This window comes from Drosophila elegans, unplaced genomic scaffold (genome assembly GCF_018152505.1).
Source record: "Drosophila elegans isolate 14027-0461.03 unplaced genomic scaffold, ASM1815250v1 contig_476, whole genome shotgun sequence".
NCBI lineage: Eukaryota > Metazoa > Arthropoda > Insecta > Diptera > Drosophilidae > Drosophila > Drosophila elegans.
The window spans coordinates 3669292-3694399 of record NW_024545863.1 but is presented as its reverse complement, the minus strand read 5'-3'; the positions used below and the strand labels follow the sequence as shown (position 1 = coordinate 3694399).

The window sequence follows — 25108 nt, the reverse complement described above, 5'->3', positions numbered from 1 at the left end:
TATGCGTTTAAGTGCTTGTTTGAGGTTTACTCGCAGTGTGACCATAATCTGCCACAGACACTTACACACAGCGACGTCAACAGATAAATAAACAAGCGACAGAGACAGACAATCGGCACAAGACAGAGACGGGGCGAGAGAGTGGATATAAACGATGTCCTGGCATAGCCTGATTAATGATGTTGCGACAATAATTAATTATATGCCTGCATCGGGGGAGTGATGGTGGTGAACGGTGGTAAAGGACTGGGCGGCTTGTAAAGTTTGGGTGGGTGTGTCTGTGTGAATGGGGGGAGGGGGTCAGTGCAGGGTTTTAGTGTAGCCGATACCGCAAGTATTTCATTTCATTCGCGCGGCATTTTACATGGCTTGGCACTGGTAAGCCACAAAAGCCACTAAATGTTGCCTAAGCAATCGCTTTGGTGTGCAGTGGTGTAGGTTGGGGTTTTCTAGGAAGTAATGTAAATTTTTGGATTTTCCAAATTGTAGTTATGTACAATTTTGTTTACTTCTAATTTGGAAAACAAAATAAAGTCATTTTGCTTGTCATAAAATGATTCCTAGATTGAAAGCAAAAAAAAGTTATTTTTTGAATTAAATGCAATTATGTATTGAAGCAAAAAAACACATACAATTTTTAAGACTTTCCTGCTCTATGTTTTTGCCATGGGCTATAATCGTACGTTTCAATTTAATGGACTTAGCCCCAATCTTCATTTGAAAACGGTGTTATACTCACCACTGTTCGTATGTGGGTTGGTGGCACGTCAAAATAAATTAAACTCGATTGTTATCCAGCACTCCTTTAGCCACTCAAGTGCTGGCAAAGCTTTGGGGTAGCAATTAAAATGCAATTTAAGATATTTCTGCATATCCCTCGCCTCGGCATTCTTCGTCCGTGTTTTTCGCGTTCATTGCCACCGCGTTTTTCCCAGTACTGCTAGTGTGTGAGTGCATGATTTAGACATTTCAATTTGCATGTGTTAACATGCAATGCAAAAAGGATTCGATTCTTATCGCTGCCACATGCCAAAGGCCAAAAAACACTCGGGAGCAGAGCCCGAGTCCTGTCTGCGGATCCAGCACTGTTGGCCAATACAGAAAGCACTTTTCTCCACTTTCTTTGCTTCAGTCGAGTCGAGGTTTATAATGGTGCAACTTCCATCGCATGCAATGTGCATTCACCCACCCATTCCACCCACACAGACATACATACATGTCGCTTGCCTTATACCTCTCCGCAATGTGGAAATTTGAATATCCTGCGGTAATTTCCACTATTTTTAGTACTTTGTTGCCCTTTTGAACTGTCATTACTCCGGCTTGCGGAGTTGAATGAGGAAAACGCTGAAAGAGGTGTTGGCAAGAGGTTAAGTGACTGCCTGCTGGGTTTTGGGGTGGCGGTGGCGCATCTTTTGTGGCATTCACGTTCTTTTCGCCCTTCGTCCTTCCGTTTTCCGTTTTCTTATTTCCAAGCCCAACACAATCCTTTATTTGCATGCGAGTTGAGTTACTTTTTATGGATTCCTGCATAAGCGTCCGGGGTCCTAACGAAAAAACTCCATATATATAGAAACATTCAGCAGAACTTGGCGAACTCGCATAACTTTGATGGGGATTTTTGATTACTTCTCAAATGGCTTCCCTCTCCCCATTCGCTCTAATGCGCAATTAGAGCGCCATTCGTTGATTGAGAAATTAGCCAAGTTTGAGTTGCGTCCGTCAAAAGACCGTTTTCGGCGTGGCCAAAGGACTTATGTGGCATTAAAACGTTCAGAAGCCATTCTTCATTATGCTGGCCAAAAACGGACGACTGCGGACGTGGCCATTGCGTGAGCCTCCATTTTTGCCCACTTTCCCAAGGATATTTGTGTGCGTGACAATTGTCCGTGGCTGGGCAAAAACTTGGAATCCCAACCTTTCGTAGTGTTCTGTTCAGTATGCCATGTGCGCCACATTATGCTGCTGCTACACATACACAAAAACTTAATTGAAACTGGACTTGGTGGACATACACAATTTGGAAAATAAATTAAAATAGGATGACAAAACCATTTTTTTTTATATAATTTATGTGACCGAAACCCATTTAAAAGGTGGCTTCAAATTGATAGCTAAATGGTTTTTTTTTTTTTTTTTTTTATATATGTTATATACAATAATTTTTTATAAGAAACTCAAGTTTCAATATGCACTCTTTAACCTACTTATGTGTTTAGGAAATCCTCTTTTTCGGTGTTCTTATCCCACAAGTTTCTCGCCTCAACGTAATGAAGTTGCGCCTTGGGGTTTCCGAAAAACTGACCAAACTAATGCTACTCAACTCGGGCGATTTTCACTCGCACATTAACCCCGAATCGGTTAAAACGCAGGCAGAGCCCCACAAAATTGGCACGTTAAAAGCGTCTATAAAATGCATGTGTAAACAAGCCCCGAACTCGTGTCCAATTATGGCCGGCACACATGCTGGGGAGGGGGGAAGGATAAGAGGAGGGAGGGTGGACATGGTGAAGAAGGACCTGTAGGATGAGGGTCGGAAGCTAAAGCAAACTTTTATCTAAACAAACAGCTCGTTTGGGCCAGGCCAACTGGATGGGCAGTGAGGCGCGGCATGCTAAAAATAAATGAAGACATTAGCGACGCTAAAATGACATGTTATCGACTTGGAGGACCGAGCGGGCCAAGTGATGGCGGACACCGCAATTACCGTTAGCAACACACACTGAAACATTGACATGAGTATATGTGTGCTAAACCTGGATCATAAATAAAGAGCCATAATGGAGGTAACCTTTTCGGGCAAAAACAGAGTGAGAGTAACGCGGCTGTGACTGCGTTTGCCTTTCAGCTTTTATTTTTTTTTAAACGCGCTTCAAATTCTTGCGAATGATATAGGAACATGCAAACTTCCGGCGGAAGTGCAGGCGTGCGACAGAGACGGAAGACTTTTCCCCCACCAATACACCGACACGAAAAAGCCATTAACACACATATATGTATGGAAAGCACACACTCGCACACACACAGTCCGGGTAGCGGTTTTTTATGTGTTTGCGATAAATTCTCATTTCGCCGAGCTGCGCTTTTTCGCCGCAATCAGTTGGGTGGAAGCAACATAAATATTTTACCAGTCAGCCAGCCAGTCTGACAGACAGACAATCGGGTAAACATGCAAAAGGACCAAGAACCAAGAACCAAGGGACACTCGGACGGAGGAGCAGCAAGGCGATGGCGAAAAGGCCAGCACATAAAGTTACAAAAGTTGCGGCATTTTCAAAATGCAAATTACCATGTGCGAGTTGTTTGGACTCCTTACGCTTCACCCTTTACCCTTCGCCCCTTACCCATTACTCGTCTTCTACGCCGCGCTGGCACTCAATCAAGCCACACGAGCCCATCAATTAAAGGTCATTTACATGTCAATGCAGCGGACCGACGACCAGCAGCAAATAACGAAAACAACAAACCGCAAAGTTTTGCGCCCAGCACAACTTCTCTGTAATTGAAGCATTTTAGCCCACGTCATTGCTCAGATTTGTATCGCTCTCTATAGGCAGCGGCGCAGAAAGGGGGTTAAAAAAATGAAATTCGAACTACATATTTGACAATAAAAAGTATATCAATTGTTATTAATCTTAAAACATTGTAAGCGTACTTGAATAAAATTTTAATATTTTAAACTAAATAATATTACATATATAAAAAAAATGTATAGGTTTTGCTTATTAATCAGTAGATCGCTTCCCGCAATGTTAAGATAATGTATATTTATTAATCACATAATATTTTCTACATGTTATGTCAAAATAATAGACATTTAAGAATATCAAAACATGAAACAACTGTTTTAAGAAACCCTTCCACCTACGCTACTGCCCATTGGCCCTTGCATGTTTATGGTCCCCATTCAGACCCAAGCACCTTTTGTTGGGTGAAAAAGACTTTTGTTAGGGAAGTGGATTTGATGTTGCCAAATACTTTGCAGTTTGTAATTTTAACTGCGTTGCAATTTGCTAAGTGCAATCCCCAGTGTGATTATTTTGGTGAATTTAAGTAGAGGTCTTGTCGTAACTATAAAAATAAAGTTATTAAAGTCACGAAGGACTATAAAAAATTAAGGCTTGTGTGATTTCAGTTTTTACGAAGTGAGAAAGAGAGACAGAATTTTCGGTCCACTAATTCAAAATCGCTTTAAATCTCAAAAAATTAACACGCACAGTCCTATCGACCACTAACGCACAAACACGGGCCAACAAACGAGCCTTTGTTTCGTCAACATCATAATGTCGCCCGCTGCGTTGCTTCCGCGACAGCGTCTAAAAGTTCCGCCTCCCTTTGGGCCATGCCACCCACTTCCGGAGCACCCAACCCGAACCCGTACCCAACCCAAGCCACCCACTCACTCAGACACCCAGAGTGTACTCTGCTGATTTGCATTTTCGACATTGTTTGGCCCGATGATGACTACCACGCCTCCGTCTCTGATGAAACCCATTACCACCCAACCACCCATCTACCCATTACCACTTGCCATCGACGGCAATTTATGTGTTGCATTGTTTATGACAGATTTATCGCAAGTTAATGACATGCGACCGCTGATTTATGTTGCCAACACAAATATGCCAGCAAAATGACGCGAAGCTGACTGACAAACGCATACTGAATGGCATCAGAATGTCGGGGATCTGAATGCCGAAAGGCGCTAATGAGCACACCTTCAGCGGATCAAAAAGAAATGCATTCCACATGATCCGCAGTATTGGTTGAGTACTGCAAAAGCTGCAAGTGAAATACAAAAGCAGAGAGAAAGACTGTTTTCACATCAACACAACTGCAGATAATTTGTTTGTTTTTCTTTATTCCTTCGTGACTTTGGTGTCCTTAAAAAGGGTATTTAAGTTTTAATCCCAAGTTTGCATCAAAAGGAAGATTACAGCTGATATTTTTCTGTAAACAAATGTCCGATCATGTTATTTTCAAACATATTACCTATCTCTTACTATTAGTAAAAGAAAATAATTTAAGATAGAGAACCTTAACTTTATTATATTTAAAATTATTCTCTATTGAATTAAATTTGTATTGTAACTATATCAAATGTGCTAAGATTATTATTCCAAAACGAAGTTGGTCTAGATACCTTGCTCGAGATATTAATATAATCAGAAGGGTATTTAACCATTGGGCTTCCAAGATTTTAATTTCTTCATGCAGTTTCTTTTTATCCTGTTGCCTGACTGCTGTAATTTTAATAATGAGAAATTGTCAGCGCATAAAATAAAGTCCAGACAACGGCAGCTGACACAACAACCCACAGTAGTGGACCATTAGCAACAGCATCCCACTCTCATTCCTCCACCTTTTCCGCTGCTTTTAATTTAAGGCTTTTGCACATTTACGCGTCAGCTGCCCGTCTTGTTGGTGCTGTCATTGTTGTTGCTCGTATATAATAATAAGTGCGCGGCAAGTCCTCCCTCTTCTTCGTTATTTTCTCCTGGCTTGAACTTCCTTTCTGGTCCGGGACATGCAAATATTTATATGCCAGCGTTGAACTTTGTTGATTACAAAAAACGGAACGAAACGAAACGGAACACGAAGAATGGAGCAACAAAAGTGAAAAGATTTTTTTGTATCCTTCAGATATGTATTTCTTTTTCAGTTACGAGAGTCTTTTTTTTTTGGAAGTATAAAGTAGGTTAAGAGAAACACACAATTTTTTCAAGGCTTTCGTTTGCCTCCTTTGTACGAATAAGTTTATTTGGCCAAAGGTCAAGAGTAATATTCCCGAAAGTGATGTACTCGTATATATACTATGTACATTCGCAAGCACGATCCTTTTCGTGTTGTGAATAATGGCCAAGGCAATTCGACTTTGCTTTTTTGAGGTCAGCCATATATTTCAATTAAAGTTGAACATGCAAAGCATAAAGAATAAAAATACCATTCAGCTGAAGTCAAATAAATTTTTTGTTTGACTCGTGAAATCCGAATCCTCTACAGCTCATCGTGTGTTAATGCTAATAAAAAATGATTTATGCGTGTGGAAAATTAAGCGAATTCTCGACCAACTTCCCAGGGAACTTGGTTGTGGTGAATGCGTGTGACTTGCTTCCTGGCCAACATGGCAATATCGACTTTTCAGTCGTCGAAGAAGGTAATTAACACGCTGCACAACAGCAACACTACAGCAAAACAACCACAACATACACACGCACATGCATAACACCCAGAACAATGCATAAATCTGCTTTCCTGGTTCAATGCGCCGAACTGCGGTTGGCAAACGTGATTAGAAAAGAAAAACCAAAAGCAAGGGAGACGCCGCACAAGAACTAGTTTTCTTTTTGCTCTTTTTCCTACCTTTAACATAATGGGAAATCGAAGCCGCAACAAACGGTAAATGGTAGCCACAACAGTAGAAAGAACTTCAGCTAACCAATTTGGCTTGAATGGCTAGAAAAGAAGAAGCAGGGAAGCTTAGAAAGTGCTGGAAACCGAAGCAGGGCAACACTGTGAAATGAATCGTTTCGGCCACATTTAAAAGGCTTTTTCCTCCTCTGCAGACCGGCTAAGGCAGCCAAGCGCGAATTATGCCCACGAAACATGTGTTACAAAGATACAGAGGGAGTTGCAATGCTGAAGTAATTACAAATGCACAACCATTCTACATTCTAAATGAGTGGAACAAAGGCAGAAATTGCTGAAAAACTCATATCAAAGAAGAGAGCCAGAGCCGTAGTTGCATGAATGAAAGACCCAAATGCATACACAAATAAATTAGCAACAAAACAAAAAACAAAAGGCAAGCTTGTGGGAGCTGCGATGTAATTATGTAAAAATGCATGGCGCGTGCATCCCCCCCACATATGTTTTTTTCCTGTGTACATGTGTGCCTGGCAACGTGGCAACACATTTGCACATTTCATTATTTAACAAAAAGAAGACACGGCAGTGGTAGGGCAATAAAAATTGTGTCTGCCTCACTTTTATTAACATCCATTGAGAGCTGCCTGCCCTAAGCAGTGCTCATTATGCCAACATCAACAGAAAAGCTGCAACAACATCAGCTCCCATTCCAGCGCCATGTCTATTAAAATTAAAATGCGCTCAGCTCTTTTTTTTATAATCTTTCATTCGTAAAGTAAGAGAACCGAAATTGCCACACAAAACGGGCAGAAGGGCAGAAGGGAAGGGGAAACTGGTCTGCCACTTCAGTGATTTTCAATATGAAAATGCAGCCAGACAGAGCTGACAGGCGGACATATAGACAGACAACCGAAAGGGGTTGGGCTGTGCTGAATGCATGTTACCGCATGCTTGGATGAATACGAATGCAGGAGCATTATGTGGCAACAGTCAGGGATTGCGGTTTCCAGCCTATGCAAATTAGCAGATATATATCTGCCATAAACGCAATACATGCGGATAGTAGATAACTGAGTGCTCACATTTATCGCAGCAATTTAAGGAACTCCACACAAAGACAATGCCTTTAAAATATTTGTGTACAGAGTTAGCAAAAGTTTTATTTTAAAATAAAATATATATTTTGGCACTGTCTATATAATAAATTTGAATTTCGTTTGAAAACCAATGCTTTGTTTCTTTTATGAAAATGAAAGGCACATACTTTTATTTTCTTTGTGTATCATTTGAAGCAATTGCAAAACCTCTCGATCCGTGAGAAAAACAGATTGGCATGTGCTGTTTCGATAATCTCTGCTATACATGCAATTTAATATGGTGAACAAATTGAAAGACCAGAGCAAAGCATGGAAAGTCAAATAAATATTTGAGATTCATTCAATTTTGCCCTACTAGGCAAAAAGGCAATTGAATTAAAAATTCCTGAGAAGTTGTCAATTTAGATAACTGGCAAATTTATATGCGGCGAGCAATTAGAACATTTTGGGCCTCAAAATAAAATAACAAAATAACAAACACACACGAAAGCGACAGACAGAGATGAACTGATGAATTTAGTGAGCCAGAACTGGCCATGCATACAAAATAAACAAAGAAATACAAAGATGTTTCCATATTTATGGCTGAGTCCCCTGAAATATATTCAAATATGCAGATAAGCCAAGTTTACTTCTCTAACCCTTTTTTGCATGTGGAAGGCAGAAAATAACCAAATTACAGGACCAGACCTTTCCCCTTTCGACCCGTCGACTGTTCGGGGTGAAACTTGTTATTTATTTGCAATCTGGGCTTAGTTCTTAATTATTTTCTTGAAACTGTGTCGTAACCAAACAAAAATGCTTTTTGCATTTTATTAGATTGGACGAAATGCGAAATGCACGGTAAAATGAATAATTTTATTCTGTATTCTCAAAATTTGAATATTCCTTTTTGGAGGGTTTTCGCAACGGTTGCAATGGAGATTCATGTCAAGTTGCAACAACACTCAGTCAAACCAATCCTTTTGGCCGCCTCTTGTCTGCATTATACGCTCTTGACTTGCAAATTGTTTGCGGTTATGGCTTGCATTGCAAATCCTAAGTAACAACCAGCTTAATTGAATTAAGCATACACATCCAGTCACGCCCTTAAGCGGGGCGACATCGCTCATGAATAGGCATTACGTATGCGTTGAAATTTAAGTGGCTTACACACACGTGTCGTGTATACACACACACACACACGAACACACACACTCCACATGGACACGACTTGTTTGCCACTTTTGCATATGTATGACATAATTAGTGTCATAATGACAGCACCCACACTCATATGCCGGGCACTTGTCTAGCGAGCTAAAAGTTGAAAAGTCTCTGAAGAAATGGCCCCGCCCTGCCAGTCATTTGGAATGCTAATAAGATGCCCTGCATCCTCACCTACATCCTTCCACTTGCTTGGCCCCAACTCAACTAATTTGCATATTTTTCACGCTTTTTGTTGCAGTAAATTACTTAAAAATACATTAAAAATGTTCAACCGGCTGCAGCTGCATTTGTAGTGGGCGCCAGGATACGAAGGCACTGCGAAAAGGATAATTTATCTTGTTTCTCCACACGACGAGAAAAAGTCTGAGTAAGGTAAGTGAAAATAAATATTATTACTTTCCTCCTTTTCTGCTTATAAATATTCACTAAAATATTACAATTTATAATGTCGATCGAGCTTAAGCGGAAAATAGAAAAAATTCTTTGGTATCCCTTTATTTATATATTATTAAATATTACATTCATTCAATTAAAACTCAGTTTTTGCTTAATTATTTGTTTTGGTTTTCTGTGTGAGCATAAAGCAAGCTGCAAATATAAATAAATTGCATTGAATAATTATAGGATACGCCATTACATATAGGATACGCCATGAATATATAGAAAAAAAAAACATAAATGAAAACCGCAATTATTTTCATAAATGGGCAGTGCACTAAAAAACTAACAAAAAAAAAACAATAAACAAAAAAGAGCACACAACACTTATAAATTTTCAGCACTTTTCCCAAAGAGTTCATAACTTTTATCACTCACTGTCAGCCGCACAACCACAAACACACACACACGCCTTCCTTGGCACTTGTTGTTACTTTTTTATTGCCCCCTTATTCCTTTCTCTTTCCCTCTCGCTTTGCGTAATGCAAAATGCGAAAATGCATTGTGACAGCAATTTTTTTCAAATGTCAACAGGAGGAGAATAAAAAAATACATACACGCCACAAACACTTTGTCGTTGGTGTTGCATAAGGAAAAACACTTTTTAAACATTTTCAGCGGCACTTTTATGGGCGTCTAAAACAAACGGGGGCAAAATGAGCAAAAAATGGCTGAAAAGCTTTACGCGACGGTGGCACTATTAATACACTTATGTTTCTAGTGGATGTGGTTGCGTGAGGCAGGACTTACTGCTTAAAAATATATTACAAACAATCTCTATCCTATTTCCGATTTTCCAGCTAGGAAAGCCTATTTGTAATGCATATATTATAACTTTTTAACAACTTTTCCCAACACAGCCTCACGGGCTCATCTCTAAAACCTAAACACATCCACTACCCCCAATTGTCATCCGAAAAAAAATACAGAAAGGGAACGCTGCCCCGAGCAGTATGCAACCCTTTAGCAATACATGCTCGCTTGAATATATATCTTTTTTCTACTTTAGCTGCAGTTGTGCTCTATTTTTAGCGCTTGCAACATTGTAGTTCTCCGAACTGGCAGACAAATTATGCGTTAAGGGCTCATCCCTGCGGCTCAAAGAGCTAAAGAATTTAATTAAATTTGCACAAAGTTAGCAGAGGGCAGGAAAAAGACAACTGACCAGAAACTGAAAATAGCTCAGCACTGACAACAGCAAAACCGGCAACAGCCGACAAAAAATTGGTTAAAAGTCCTTAAATTTCGCACATGGTTTTCAATTTGACGCGCTCCTAGAAAACGGCAGCTTTAGAGCCCATTTAATTGGTTTTTCACCAGAATACAGCTACAGCAACGGCAACGACCACGTCTGCTGACCGCAAATTTAAATAAAAGCATTGGCCGATACATCCAATGGCCAATCTCGAATTCCGCCCAGCTGAAGAACAAGCAAAGCGGCTATACAAAATGTAAATTGCATTTGCCCCATCGTGGCAATGGACAAATACAATGTTCGACGGTTTATTTGACTTTATGCAAATTGATTGCATAAATAATTTATGATTAAGGATCGGGCAATAATTTGCCAATTTAAATGCACAATTAGTTTAATTGATGCGCTGTCACGCCTACTAAAAATAAAAAGAAATCAGCATACACTAGTTGCAATCCGAGCGAAACAAACTCGACAAACAGCGACTCTGTATTTGACAAATAAATAATAAAATGTTTATTTCCATTTCGAAAATGTTACCGTGTTGACAGCCGGGGCCAGTACATAATTATGCAAAATTCCGCGCCATCGCAAATAAATAAATAAAATAAAGTTCCAAACAAGCAACTTCAATTAAAATTAAAAATTAACAAAATATTTTTCCCAGCATTATAATCGCACACACTCAGACAAGCACACACGCAAATTAACACCCGCGCATGCATGGCATCGAGTTAAAGCTCATTAAATTTGCATTTGCATATGAAATGCATAGTTTCAACACCTCTTTCGCCCCTGCTCGGCCGAAAAATCGCATCTGCCCTTCTCAGCCAGAAAATATTTTAACGAAAACCCAATTAATGCAGCCAAGCGGGCCAGGATGGCTGCTCCTGATGATGTTGGTCCTGCAACTGAAATATTTTCTATTTGCTGCTGCCGAATGCGAAATATGTAAATGTACAAATTTCATGTGAATTACCATGAAATTATTTTTTGTTGGTTTTTCACGTCATTCCGACTAAAATTTGCAGCCAACAATTATGCAAAATATTTGTGTGCTTACGGCAGCAGCTGGTGCAAATGTTAAAGTCTAATTAAAAGGAAATATCCAGCCGGAACTTGTCATAATAAATGGTTTTATGTCTAGGATTATGTTGTGGTTCTAGAAAAATAACATAATTCCCTGAATATTTACAATAATTTAATTCCAGAGAAGATTGAGGGAGTTACCCTTTCAACCTTTAGTCTACCACTATCTGCGCGTTCATCAGAACTTTTTATTTACTTATTTTCATTATGCAGTTTTCACCAACTCTGGCTTTTCCCATGGACCGTTCATTACGTTGCGAGTGTTGGTCACAAACGTTGCGCATAAAGTGCACTTTACGAATTCTCGCATTTTTATGACAAGATTTCAGCTTTTCATTTTGATTTCGTTTTCATTTGAAACCAAGAGGCCACGCCACCAACATCGCACCCCCGCCATCCACCTATTAAGACTGTAACGAAATTTTTTATTTACTTTCTTTTATTTGTACTTTGATTTAATGGCCATAAAAATGGAGGGCGAAGGAGCAAAGTGAACGCGCGTGCATAAAAAACACAGGGCATGCTGTGAATTTTAATACAACGCTGCGTATACGTAATGATTTCACTTGCTCGTCGCCATTTTGATTTTTCATTTGGCCAACAACTGTTGTTGCCATAACTACCATCACTTTCAACCGACTGCTGACTTTAATTCTCCCATTTTTTGTTCTCGCAATTGAAACATGAAATTGCATTTATTGTTTGCGGCAACAATGCAAACAAATGCACGCACTGGGAGAACTGGGTCCTGCTGACAGGGTCCTGGAAAATTGCCTTCTGACACCAAAAAGTAGGCTGAGATTTTTGATTTATCACCACAATACCACTCCCACCGCACGTGTGTGCGTGTGTGCTTGTGTGCGTGAGGCCATCGGCATATAAATACTTATGTACATAAATTGAAATGAAGTGCCAGGCACTTTTGTGACCGTTTCAGAGATTTTAATCTTTATTTATCGCCACTGCGGCTGGCATTGTCCTCAGGGCTCATCCTGCGCATTCGCGGCTATTGGTGAATTTATGTTAAGCAGTCATCCCTCTCTCTTTTTCCCCTTTGGCCAGCTTTTTCTGATAAATGTTAATGGCTCTATAAGCGCGTGTGAAGCATAAATCAACACATACGTCCATTTTAAATGTTAATCAAAGCGAGACCAAAATCTATCAATATTTATACATATTTAATGCTTAACCCCAGAGGCCAGCGACAAAAAAAAAGCACCCGAAAAACAACCAAAATCAGAATGGGGACAACAAAAAACGCCCAAATCGTATGGCTTTGAGCTGACAATGAAGGACAATCAATACTTTTTTTTCGGCCGCTGCAAAACCAAGTCGGACATTCATCGGATGTGGTGACGGTTTGTCTGTGTGCAGCCATTGCATAAAGCAATCTGTGCAAATATACACACGAAATTGTCATTTTACAAATAAATATTGCATAGGGATTAAGCCTGTCAGAGAAAACTCTATTCACATGGAATGATTTGGTTTTTGTGTCTGCAATTCGGAAGCGTTACGCGGAAATATGTTGTGGGCTAGGTCTTATTTAGTTCACCAAAACTGTATTACTTACGCAAACCAAAAATTTGGTTTAAATGAAAAAGGTATCACATAAAAAAGGTCAATTTTAAAACATTCAGTTTTTTAATCAACTTCTGCTGTTATGCATTAAATAGTCATAAAGTTCTAAAAATATTTTTTTTTGAGTAGTAATAACTTTGCTTCAGTTCAGTTGACATAAAATACAATTTTGGTTTAATTGATTTAACCTAAAGCAATAGATTCTTGTTCTGTACCCTGTTCTATGGTCTGCACTACTTACTATGCATATCTCCAAACCATTCCCGCGAGAAAGTCTTAAAGTTTTCCGACGCCAAGCTAAACGCAGATGGCGCGCCAACGAAACTCGCTAAAGTGTCTTAATTATCGATGCATTTGTAGGTTTTCCTACTGCTGCCAAAATTTGATGGCCCTCATTGTACTTAAGCGAGCCAACACCCCGACCAAAAGGCACAATAACAACAGCCTAAATGGGCAACAAACAGCAGGGTTGTGTGCGTTTATTTATAACAAGCGCAAAATGTGCACAATTATCGCTATATATGGCATCGGACCTATGAAGGGGATTCTGCCGCCATAATCATGGCGAGCGAGCATGCCATTTAAGGCTCCAGAACTTTAAACGTGACTCACATATCAAAAAGGGATCTGGGGAGTGCGGGTTATGGGGACTGCGACTGGTTGGCGAATTAAGCTGCATACAATAAAACAAAGCGCAAATTATGAGGGCCGCCAGTGGACAGGACAGCGAACAGCGAACTGCAAACAGAGGACAGACGACAGGGGCTGAATAAATAGAAATCAAGAAAGCATAAAAATGCCCAGCGACGATGTAGACAAAGCGAAAGCCGTCGTTTTTGAATGCAGCGGTACGAAAAATTAAGTAGTTGGGTAAAACGAAGAACTTGTCCCTCGATTCCCACTCCCCACAATCCCCGAAGATTAAAGACAGTCCCAAGAACGGAAAGCTCCTGCATCGTTGGTAATTGAAGTGTACGCGTGCGTCCCCTGGTAATCGGACTTGGCCACACTTGGCGGCTTGTCGGTGGGTTGGCCAGCATTATTATGCTGTATTATTTACAATATGAGGGCCTCGTACCCATAGCATAGCTCCCCATAAAATGCTGTTTCAATGAACGCTGGCCGAGCGTGCAATGGACGACATTTTCATTTCATTTACGATGCCAGCGGCTCAAGGAGGTGAAGCCAAATTGAATGCGATCTGGTATGGGCTGGACTGGACTGGGTGTCTATTATTTTATTTCTATTCTCCCGGCAGCTAGTCGTCGGCGGTGGAAAATGAGCAGCTGAGGAGCTAAGGGGCTGAGCAACCAGCACCCATTCCAACCCGTCGAGTTGTTTATTTATGTGATGGACTGTGCGTGTGTGGAAGTTGCAGATAAATTTACTTAGCCGCCCGAGGAGAGCGCTCTAGTTGAGCAACTCCTGAGCTTAAGGAAATGACAAGTTGCAAGAGTGGAAGAGTGGACTTGGCCGGGGAGATTGATGGTAGCTGAAGCCAGCGGAGAAGATGTGCCACCTCTGTGTTCCCACACAGAAAGAAAGGGGATATCACCTCTTAAAGTCACTATTTTTAGCTTCCAAATGTTTTGCGCAATAAAATATGAAGTAATGTTATTAAAAATACAATTTTCATTGAAATCTTTTGAGATTAATTCAATATCTAATCAGTTTTTATTTGTTATTGATCTTTTATCCCAAATGAAATATATCCAAATTTAAATATATCTAATATCAAACTGATATAATCAAGAAAATCAATTTAGCATATTTAAATTTTTATCTGTATGCTCTTGAGCTTGTGTGCACTGCGTCATCGCCCGGCGAGTGGAAATCAATTTACGTTAAATGTTTGCCCATCCACCGAATCTAAACACGGCTGGCCACATCAACCTGGGCTGACAGGATGTGCGCTAAGTGAGCCAAGGAGCTGCGGGGATTGGTGCCTTGGAGGGAGGGGCACTCGACCGCAGAGTATCCATTTGAGTGACTTTGGGCTGGGCCTTGGGTGAGATCGGGGGACGACCGCCAGAGTAAACAATCGACCACTGGCGCTCCTGCGTTTTCTGCCACGGCACCAAAATCATCATCATCGTCATCAACAATGGCCAACAATGGGGCCTATTAAACTTGAATGCGTCACGCATGCTTGCTGGTTCTTTTGCCTTAAGCAGAGCTTCCCCCCAATCCGTACGCCCCTGCCTTTTCCATGGGCTCAACAAGTTTCTGCATTTGTCTCGAGCACGAGCGCATTATGCTAAAAACTTTGCGAAAAACTTTGGACGACAACATGATTAACAGACAAATGACATTACAAAGCCTTTCACTTGGCGACTTCTCCCCACTTTGGCAGAAAAAAAGGGGGAAAAAAAACTGCTGCAGTCGCTTGAGCAGCCTCAGCCTTTCTATTTCCCAGACAATGAGATGGCTTTCAACGAGATCTGGAGAGGCCCAGGCCCTTCGCGAATATATAGGATGATGTGTGGAGGAGGAAGGCGCAAATCAGGTCTTAACCCCTTTTCTTTCATCTGCTTAGCTGTCTGCTGTCTGCCGTCTGCTGCTGTAACTTGAACTTTCAGTGAGCCGTGCAGCTGGCAAGAGTAATGAGCAAGCGAGTATCTTATGGATTTGTCGCTGACTTTGAAGTTGGTTTTTTGTTCCATCGTCGCGTCTCCTGAAAAGTTGAGCTCTGCTGATGCATTTACTAATAGAAATTTTAAATTTAAATGCCAGCATTTCTTGCACTCACCCATCGCGCATCTCGCCTCTCGCATTTCGCCTTCTTTGCACTTGAGCAACTCGCCCAGCCGGCGGCGGTTTGCACTTAACGCAAAAGGCGTTAAAGCGTAAGCAGCTTCGAGATATTTTCAATTCACTGCGACTCAAGCACTTTCCAGTTCGAGTCCCTTCCGTCTCTGGAATTTTGATGCGCCTTGGCGAGAATTCTGCAGAAAGTGTAAGCCATAAATAATGAAAGCGGACTTAATGTATTCATCTGAAGATTTCTTAACATTGCGATGTTTGTGCATACGTAGCAGGGGCAGGGATTCCAGGAAGCTGTTCTACATTTATCACTAATTTTCATTGGGGACAAAGAATTAAAAATAAGAATTAGTTTCGTCAACCACAGCTTAATTTCTCTATTTTCCTAAAAATAGTACACATTTATGAATTAGTCACCCATTAAAATGTTTATGTTTTGTTCTGCTATTGTTAATTTTTATTGCGGTTTTATGAGCCATTTACTCAAGATGTTGTTATAGTTCTCCCCATTCATACCCATTTAAATGTTGGTATTTTCTTCTGCTATTGTTAATATTTCCTCAGTTTTTATAAGCCATATATACAAGATGTTTTCATACTATTGCAGTGCTGAGTTCTCACATGCAACTGTATTTGGCAGACAGACGGTGCCACATTGCCAATCACATATATACTGAACAGTTTCCAATTTTCCGATTTTAGGACCCGCTTAGAGATTCTTCACATGCCGCCCCCAACACATCTTGAGATGGTGAACACAGATGTTTACTTAAAGCTTCGGTTTGCCAATACATTGGCCCATCTGGCTGGCTATATAAACATGTCTTGGCTGCTTGCTCACCAAAGTGTTGGAGGCGATGCCTGTAAAACCAGAAACATGGGTCCAAAAGACTCGCAAAAGTTTTTGGGGGAATTGAAATCCTTTGGCAAACAACCGAGCAGCCGCGCACACACACGTCTTGAAAAGGGGGAAAATGAAACATTGCCTGTAGTGCAGAGCGATACAAAAACCGCACTTGGCCAGACTTTCTGTTTCCTAGGAGCTGGGAAATGGGAAATGGAAAATGGTCGAAGGACCCTCCCTCTTTCTCCTCAACGAGTGTACTTCACATGCGTGTAAGAACTTTTCTGAAGCATTTGTAAGTTTTTAATAAGAAATTGTTAAACAACTTGTTCGGTGCTTTTTTCTACTACTACTCTTTAGGAGCTGTAGAAGTTGCTGCCGCTTGGCAGAAATTGTAGTAATTAGTCATGTTGATTGATGATCGGGAGCTGGGTGTGTGTGTGTGTGCGTTTGTTTTACCAATTTTACTCGTAGCTCCTCTTGATATTGCGTTCTTGTATGGCAAAAATTAATTTAAAGGGCGCACAATATGTCAACGCCATTTAAACACTTTGGCATTTGCCGTAATCCCGACAGTCGAGCATTAAGAAAACTTAACCATTAAATGAGTGCTTGTTGCAGGCATCCGAAAGCCAATTTTCCAAGAGCACGCTGCGGGCGGTACGACTATTAAACGACAGGAAATCACACACACATTGAGCTTTACACAGAAGGAAATTTGGATACGAAATGAGACTTTTGTTCATATAAGAAAAAAAACGATGTGATAAATATTATTTTGATATCTTGAAGATTATCAAATCTATACATTTTAATAGATATATTTCATTTATAAAATAGTATTAATTTTTAAATAAGATCAGGATGGGTTTATATTGTTTTATTTTATCGCACTAATCATATAAGCTTGATACCTTATCTCAATTTTTTTTGTGTGTAACCACGTGAGTGGTTCCCCGGGTTTTGCTCGGAAAGGCTTACATTGTGTACTACTCTATGAGCAATAAAAATCCAAGGTAGAAGCAAGGAGCTTCCTGGGGCTCCCACAACCTCATCATGCCATGCCTGCGGTTGTAATTTAGTGTGCCTAATGAATTTAGTACCGTTACATACCGGAAGCGAGCATGTGAGTGCAAAAATGCGCACTCATCTGGAATGTCTGTGAATCTCCATGTCTGTATGAGTTTAAAAGTGGGTGTGGTGGTTGTGTATGTGTATGTGTGTGGCTACGTTCTGGTATTGGGGTTTTCCCCAGTATCCTGTGAAAATGTGTGAAAAATCTGCGCTCTGGCAAAACTTCGTTAACCTTTATTAACGACACGAAGCGTCTAATTAAACAAGACAAAATTTTAAATCGAGCGTAACGCTGGCGAAGGTGGGTTCATAATTTGCCGACATGTGTGTGTGAAATGAGCAATTATTTTTAATTGCCTGGCGGGATTAAATTGGGTGCCAGGGCAGGATCCAATTAATTGGCAGGTCTCAACACAAAACTTGCCCGAGCAGCAAAAGCAACACTTCTGGCTTGAATGAACAGAGTAAATGTTGGCGTTCCAACTGGAGGGTTCCGCTCGAGGCGAGATGTCAACAAACGGGGCACAATTCGCCCCAGATTAGATTGCATAAACAAAACGCGCTCAGGATATCAATGCGGATTGAACGAGCCAGGTTCCAGATCGTTGCTGGATATTTACACGGCCAGCGTGGCATAAAAGCGAAAAGTAATTTTCCTAAGTGAATATAAATGTTTAAAATCTTGCCAAGAAAAGCTGGCAAGACGGCAACAGCAACAATAGCAAATTGGCTGGCTGACTTGGCCAAGAAATTTAAAAGGCAAAACACTGTGGACGAAAGTAGTGGTTCAGTGGGACGAGGGTGAAAAGTGCTGGGTGGTTAAAGTTTAATGCGAAATTGAAGTTGGCCAGAGGGGAATCCTGTGCATCGTTCCAAAACAAGGTGTTGAATTCGGACCTCTGGTTCAACAAAGAAAAACATGACTAGGCTGGCATCTAATAGCTTAGATGTCCACATCTATATCTGCAAACACTTGGCTCACACAATGCCTTTAATTTGCAATAACTATTACCATAAGCATTAGACAATATTTTGGATAGCCAAACACTTTTCCAAAAACAAATAACCTGTCTTTCCGTTTTTCAATCAATGTTTCTCATAGAACTCATAAAATTGCAGTATTTTCGGTTGGCCAAAACGCAAAATAGGTGGGAGGGATGTGGGGTATAAATCAATAAAATCTTTGCAGCCAGGGGCCACACGACAAATTTCATCATTGTTCGGTCCTAATTAATGAGGAACAGTCACCAATTTTCAAAATCAAATTACAGCGCGCATAATTAAATTGCCTTATCAAAATTTCATTCAAAAGCGTCTGTCAGAAGGCCGGGGAAAAACACGAGACTTTTTCTTTGCCAGCAAGGGACAGTTGACAGTAAATGCAATATGGCCTAAAGTTGCCGTTTTTGAGGAACGACAGCTAGAAGGCCAAAAACTTTTAATTGAATTCCTTTCAAATTGTTCGTAATGGGTACAATTAAATTGTCACCATCAGATTGAGAGGGCTTCCAATGAGGAGCTCAGCGACTCAAGTTCTTCAGAGCTTTGGCAAAAATCTCGTATTATGCAGCACTCGAGCGCATGACAAATTCATTAAATGCACAAAGACCGTAAAGTGCCCCACCGTCCACATGGAGGAGCAACAGGAAGTGGGGAAGGACCAGGAAAAGACCAAGGAGGGCCAGGAGTAAGAACAAGAAGAGCGTTTTACAAAATTTTATACACTCCCTGACCGTAATTACACCGCACAGCAAAGAGGGTGGCCGGTAGCCTGGCCGAGATTACAGGGTATTCGGGGGAGGAACAGTAGTTGGGCGTGGTTTCGAGGTGAGCCAACCATGAAATGCAACATGGTCCAGGAAGCTAGCGAGATGGATGTGTGTGTGTGTGTGTGTGTGCTCGTTCCATATTTATACACGAAATCCTGTTGCTTTTGCTGTTGCTTTTGCTACTACTATAGGTGTCGCCGTGCTTTGTGTGTGTGCGTGTGTCCTTTTTTCGCCCAGGTGTCGGGATTTTCCGCCCCACAGCGTCCACATTTAAATTGAATTCAATTTTCGCCATGGCCATACACATGGCGTATGCGTGCTGCTAATGAAATATTTTGAACGGGCTGTCAAAAATTCTGACTCGCGCTTAATTAACTGTCCTGATTAAGCCGCTTTCAAAGAACTTTACGCGCCGTCGTGTAATGAGCACATTTGCCAGGCTTATTCCATCAAGGAATGGCAAATGGCAAATGTTTGCATTCAGTTTTACTTTACTACCATATAATTACGTAAAAGTTGGCATCGCCTCCAAGTCGCAGCCCTTCATTATATTTCCAAAATTTGTTTACAGCTTGTCATTAAGATAATGATAAAAGCGCTGCTACCCGCCACAAGTTTTATTTCAAACTCCACGCGCTTACACTAAAAATATTTATGAAATTTTCTAAACATTCTTTAAACTTTTTAATAAATTTAAACATAAATGTGCAAATATACATTCTGATAAAACTAAACTGGGTTTTTATTTCTTTAAAAATAATAAACAAAAAAAAAAAATAATAATATCTTATTTTGTAACTTAAGCTGGAAGATAAATAAAATCAGACAAAAAAAATATTACTTAATTTTAATTTGTTTTTTATGTCTTAGTGGATGTTTTTGTCCCAAGTTGTTTAATTCAAGTGATTAACAATTCTTTTAAATTCTCTTTTATTTATCTTTCTTGCAGACTTAAGAAAAAGGAGAAGGAGCATAGAAGTTGGCCATTATGAGGCGACTTAAAATGGCTTCCGAGTGGGCGGCGCTCCTGTTTATCCTGCAACTAGTCCGGTGGCCAGGAAGTGAGGCGTCCTTCGGTCGGGATGCGTGCAACGAGATGAGCATCGACGGACTCTGTCAGTGTGCACCCATCATGTCGGAATACGAGATCATATGCCCGGCGTATGCGGAAAACCCCGTTTTCAAGCTCACCATCCAGCCGAGCAATGACTATGTGCAGATTGTGTGCAATCTGACGGATACCACGGACTACCAGCAGTTGCCGAAGAAGGTGCGGATCGGCGAGGTCGATCGGGTGCAGATGCGAAGGTGTATGTTGCCCGGCCACACGCCGATTGCCAGTATTCTGGACTATCTGGGCATAGTCTCGCCCAAGACGCTGATCTTCGAGAGCGACAACCTGGGCATGAACATCACGAGGCAGCACTTGGATCGGCTGCACAGCCTCAAGCGTTTCCGGTTCACCGCCCGTCGACCCACTCACATTCCCGGCAACCTTCTTACCGACATGCGGAATCTGAGTCACCTGGAACTGAGGGCGAACATTGCCGAGATGCCGATGCACCTGTTTGATGACCTGGAGAGCCTCGAGTCCATCGAATTTGGCAGCAATCAGCTGAAGCAAATGCCGCGCGGAATATTCGGCAAGATGCCCAAGCTGAAGCACCTGAATTTGTGGAGCAATCAGCTGCACAACCTCACAAAGCACGATTTCGAGGGCGCCAGCTCCGTTTTGGGCATAGATATTCATGACAATGGAATCGAACTGCTGCCGCATGATGTGTTTGCCCATCTCACGAATCTCACGGAGATCAACCTGAGCGCCAATCTCTTCCGTTCACTGCCCGAGGGCCTCTTCGAGCACAATAAACATCTGAATGAAGTGCGACTGATGAACAACCGTGTGCCTCTGGCCACTCTGCCATCGCGCCTGTTCGGCAACCAGCCGGAACTGAAGGTCCTGCGGCTGAGGTGCTATTTGGAAACACTGCCGGGCGATCTGTTCGAGCATTCCACACAGATCACCAACATCTCACTCGGTGACAATCTGCTCAGCACACTGCCGACCACTTTGCTGGAACATCAGGTCAACCTTCTCAGCTTGGACTTGAGCAACAACAAGCTAATAGATCTGCCGGATTCGCTTTTCGAACATACCACCAATCTGTCGGATCTGCGGTTAGAGGACAATCTACTCACCGAAATAAGCAGGTAAATAATAAATAAAATGCTTTAATTTAAGACACCTTTATTAACTTTTCCATTACAATTTATTTCGATTTCTGCATGTGTTTTTCTTTAAAACCTAATAAATTTTCCTTTAATTTAATTACAGCAAGCTATTCAGTCATTTGGCCAAACTGGAGACCCTCTATATGAGCAGAAATCGGCTGCGCACCATCGATTCTAGAGCCTTCCTGGGCACCATTGGCATGCGGCATCTGCATCTGGATCACAACGATCTTGACCTGCAACAACCGCTGCTGGGCAGCATTATTCAGGGCCAAATCAACTCCCCATTTAGCAATATGCCTGATCTAATCACTCTCAATCTGCGCAACAACTCGATTATATTTGTCTACTTTGACTGGAAATTCGTGATGGTGCAGTTGAGGGATCTGGACCTGAGTTACAACAACATCAGCACGCTGGAGTACGAGGATCTGCAGTTCCTTTCGCGAAACAGGTTGCACGTCAACATGACGCACAATAAGATACGCCGGATCACACTGCCCGAGCAGCTTGGTGTGGCCGACAACTGGGATCCCAATCTGGTGCATGTGGATCTCAACGACAATCCTCTGAACTGCTCCTGCTCGATTTACTGGTTTGTCCAGCTGGTGAGGGGTGCCATTACGCCGGAATATGCCAAGCAGTTCAAGTTCCAGACAGATCGACTGTACTGCAGTGAGCCCAATGCCCTTCAGCACATTCCAGTGCGCCGTGTAGATCCTCGCAAGCTCATTTGTCCTCTGGACTACTCCAATGATCCGCGAGAGCGTCAGTGCCCACTGGGCTGCTTCTGCTGGGTGCGTCCCTTCGACAACGCTTTGGTGGTGGAGTGCAACAATGGCAACCTCACCCATGTGCCTCGCCTGCCCAATCTGCCCCCCAACCTGCAGTTGATGGAGCTCCATCTGGAGAACAACACACTGGTCACCTTGCCTCCTGCCAACACTCGAGGCTATGAGAAGGTAACCAGTCTGCATCTGTCTGGCAATAATCTCACCCACATCGATGTGGATCAACTGCCGCGCAATCTCTCGCACCTGGACGTTAGTTGGAACCATCTACAAACGCTCAACGACTCCGCGCTCGGCTTCCTCAATCGCACCATGAAGTCGCGCTCGATGAAGCTGTCCGGCAATCCGTGGATCTGCAACTGTGACGCCAGACCGCTGCTGCTCTTCACCCAGGACAATTTCGAGCGGATCGAAGATCGCAACGAGATGCTGTGCATGAACGCGGAGATCCCCACACGGATGGTGGAGTTGACCACCAACGACATTTGTCCGGAGGAGAAGGGCGTGTTCATAGCCCTGGCCGTGGTGATTGCCCTGGCTGGTCTGCTGGCCGGTTTCACGGCCGCCCTGTACTACAAATACCAGATGGAGATCAAGATCTGGCTGTACGCGCACAACATACTGCTGTGGCTGGTCACGGAGGAGGAGCTGGACAAGGACAAGAAGTTCGACGCCTTCATTTCGTACTCGCACAAGGACCAGAGCTTCATCGAAGACTATCTGGTGCCGCAGCTGGAGCATGGTCCGCAGAAATTCCAGCTCTGTGTGCACGAACGCGACTGGCTGGTTGGCAGTCACATCACGGAGAACATTATGCGTTCCGTGGCGGAGTCGCGGCGCACCATTATCGTGCTCAGCCAGAACTTTATCAAATCGGAGTGGGCGCGGCTGGAGTTCAAGGCGGCGCATAGGTCGGCACTGAACGAGGGACGCTCCCGCGTCATTGTGATCATTTACTCCGACATCGGCGATGTGGAGAAGCTGGACGACGAGCTGAAGGCCTACCTGAAGATGAACACCTACCTGAAGTGGGGCGATCCGTGGTTCTGGGATAAGCTGCGATATGCCCTGCCCCATCGCCGGCCCATTGGCAACATTGGCAACGGGGCGCTGGTCAAGACGGCGCTGAAGGGCTCAACGGACGACAAGCTGGAGCTGATCAAACCGTCGCCGGTGACGCCGCCGCTGACCACGCCACCGGCGGAGGCCACCAAGAATCCGCTGGTGGCGCAGCTGAATGGCGTCACTCCGCATCCGGCCATCATGATTGCCAACGGCAAGAACGGACTGACGAATCTGTACACACCCAATGGCAAGTCGCACCACGGCAATGGCCACATCAACGGTGCCTTCATCATCAATACGAATGCCAAACAGAGCGACGTATAGGACTGGGAGAAGGCGGAGCTATTCCAGTTCGATCCCGACGATGAGCTATTGTTCCGTTAAAAATAAACCATACCCCAAAAACCGAACCCCGAACACCCCATCCACTGCCACTGACGAGGCGGAGAAAGAACCCAGCTGAATGTAAAAAGTCTAGAGAATATTATCGATTTCCTCGTGTTTGGTCAAGTTAGAATCGCCCCCTTCTAGGTTTAATTATCTTGCGCTTGTAAGAGCTCCAGGAAAAGTTAATGAAAATTTCCAATTTCAATATTTCATGTGGCCTTTGTTAAAGAAAAATGAAAAATTAATATATTAGTTCGAGGACGAAAGAAAGGAAACACAAGCTAGTTTTACCACATCACTCTGTTTTAAGTGTTATATGTAAGTTTAGCTTAGACCATGTGCAGACTCTTGTAGACATACAAATCTCATTTATTTAGTAATTATTTGTACATTAGGATTACTGTAAGCTGCCGCAAAACAAAACAAAACTAGGAATTAGCTCAATGCTTGAATAACTTTTGAAATGGCCACTTTTAATTTTACATATTTTACTTTCGAACCGAATCTCAAGCGAACGGGAATCTGAGTTTTGAACAAATCGAGCTTTATTTCGAACTACCTACTTATTATTTGTTAGAACGCAACATACAACTAAGTACCCACATGCAATACACATATGACGTATCCAAATAGTAGTATAAACTCTGTAATTGTGAACAAACGAAACAAAAGCAGCCGTAATGAAATACAAATTGCCTTCTTTGTATGTATGTATGTATGCTAGATATGTAGAGCCTAAGGAACGAACCCATATTCGATTGCCTACGCACCCAATCTCTCTCTCCCTGTACATAAGCTGAATAAACAATTCTGTACTTTTCCAAAACGTATCGCACCAGATTTCCTACTCACAACTATCACGAATATCAATTGTAATCTCACGCCCATTTAAACGACGCTATATAAATAAGTACATGCAGAATTCAATGGACAAACAATATCACGTCATCTACAAAATAATTAGGTTAGCCCTTCAAACAGAATATCGTCTATGATACGTAAATGTAATTAAGCTAAAGTATATGTATATCGTGTAAGCTATAGATTGTCTCTAATATGTAATACCTAAGGTACCTACAAATTTACGCAGACACACTCATCTACTCTGTATGCAAATGAGTAAATTAAATCTAATTGTATATGAAAAACACATACAACGCAAATAAAATATATTTTAAAAATTGAATTCGTTGAGGTTTCTTTAT

The 25108-nt window shown here is 41.9% G+C and overlaps 1 protein-coding gene across 1 annotated transcript in view; it reads left to right on the top strand.

Annotated features, from left to right (window-relative positions):
- The window catches only part of LOC108148636 (protein toll), a 44619-nt gene extending 19530 nt beyond the window's left edge, over nucleotides 1-25089 (top strand). The window contains exons 2-4 of the mRNA XM_017275749.2: nucleotides 8914-9047; nucleotides 20378-21639; nucleotides 21764-25089. Coding sequence (XP_017131238.1) covers nucleotides 20417-21639; nucleotides 21764-23840 — 3300 coding nt within the window. The 5' untranslated portion in view covers nucleotides 8914-9047; nucleotides 20378-20416 and the 3' untranslated portion in view covers nucleotides 23841-25089. The remainder of the gene's footprint in view (nucleotides 1-8913; nucleotides 9048-20377; nucleotides 21640-21763) is intronic.
- The last annotated feature ends 19 nt before the right edge of the window (nucleotides 25090-25108 follow it).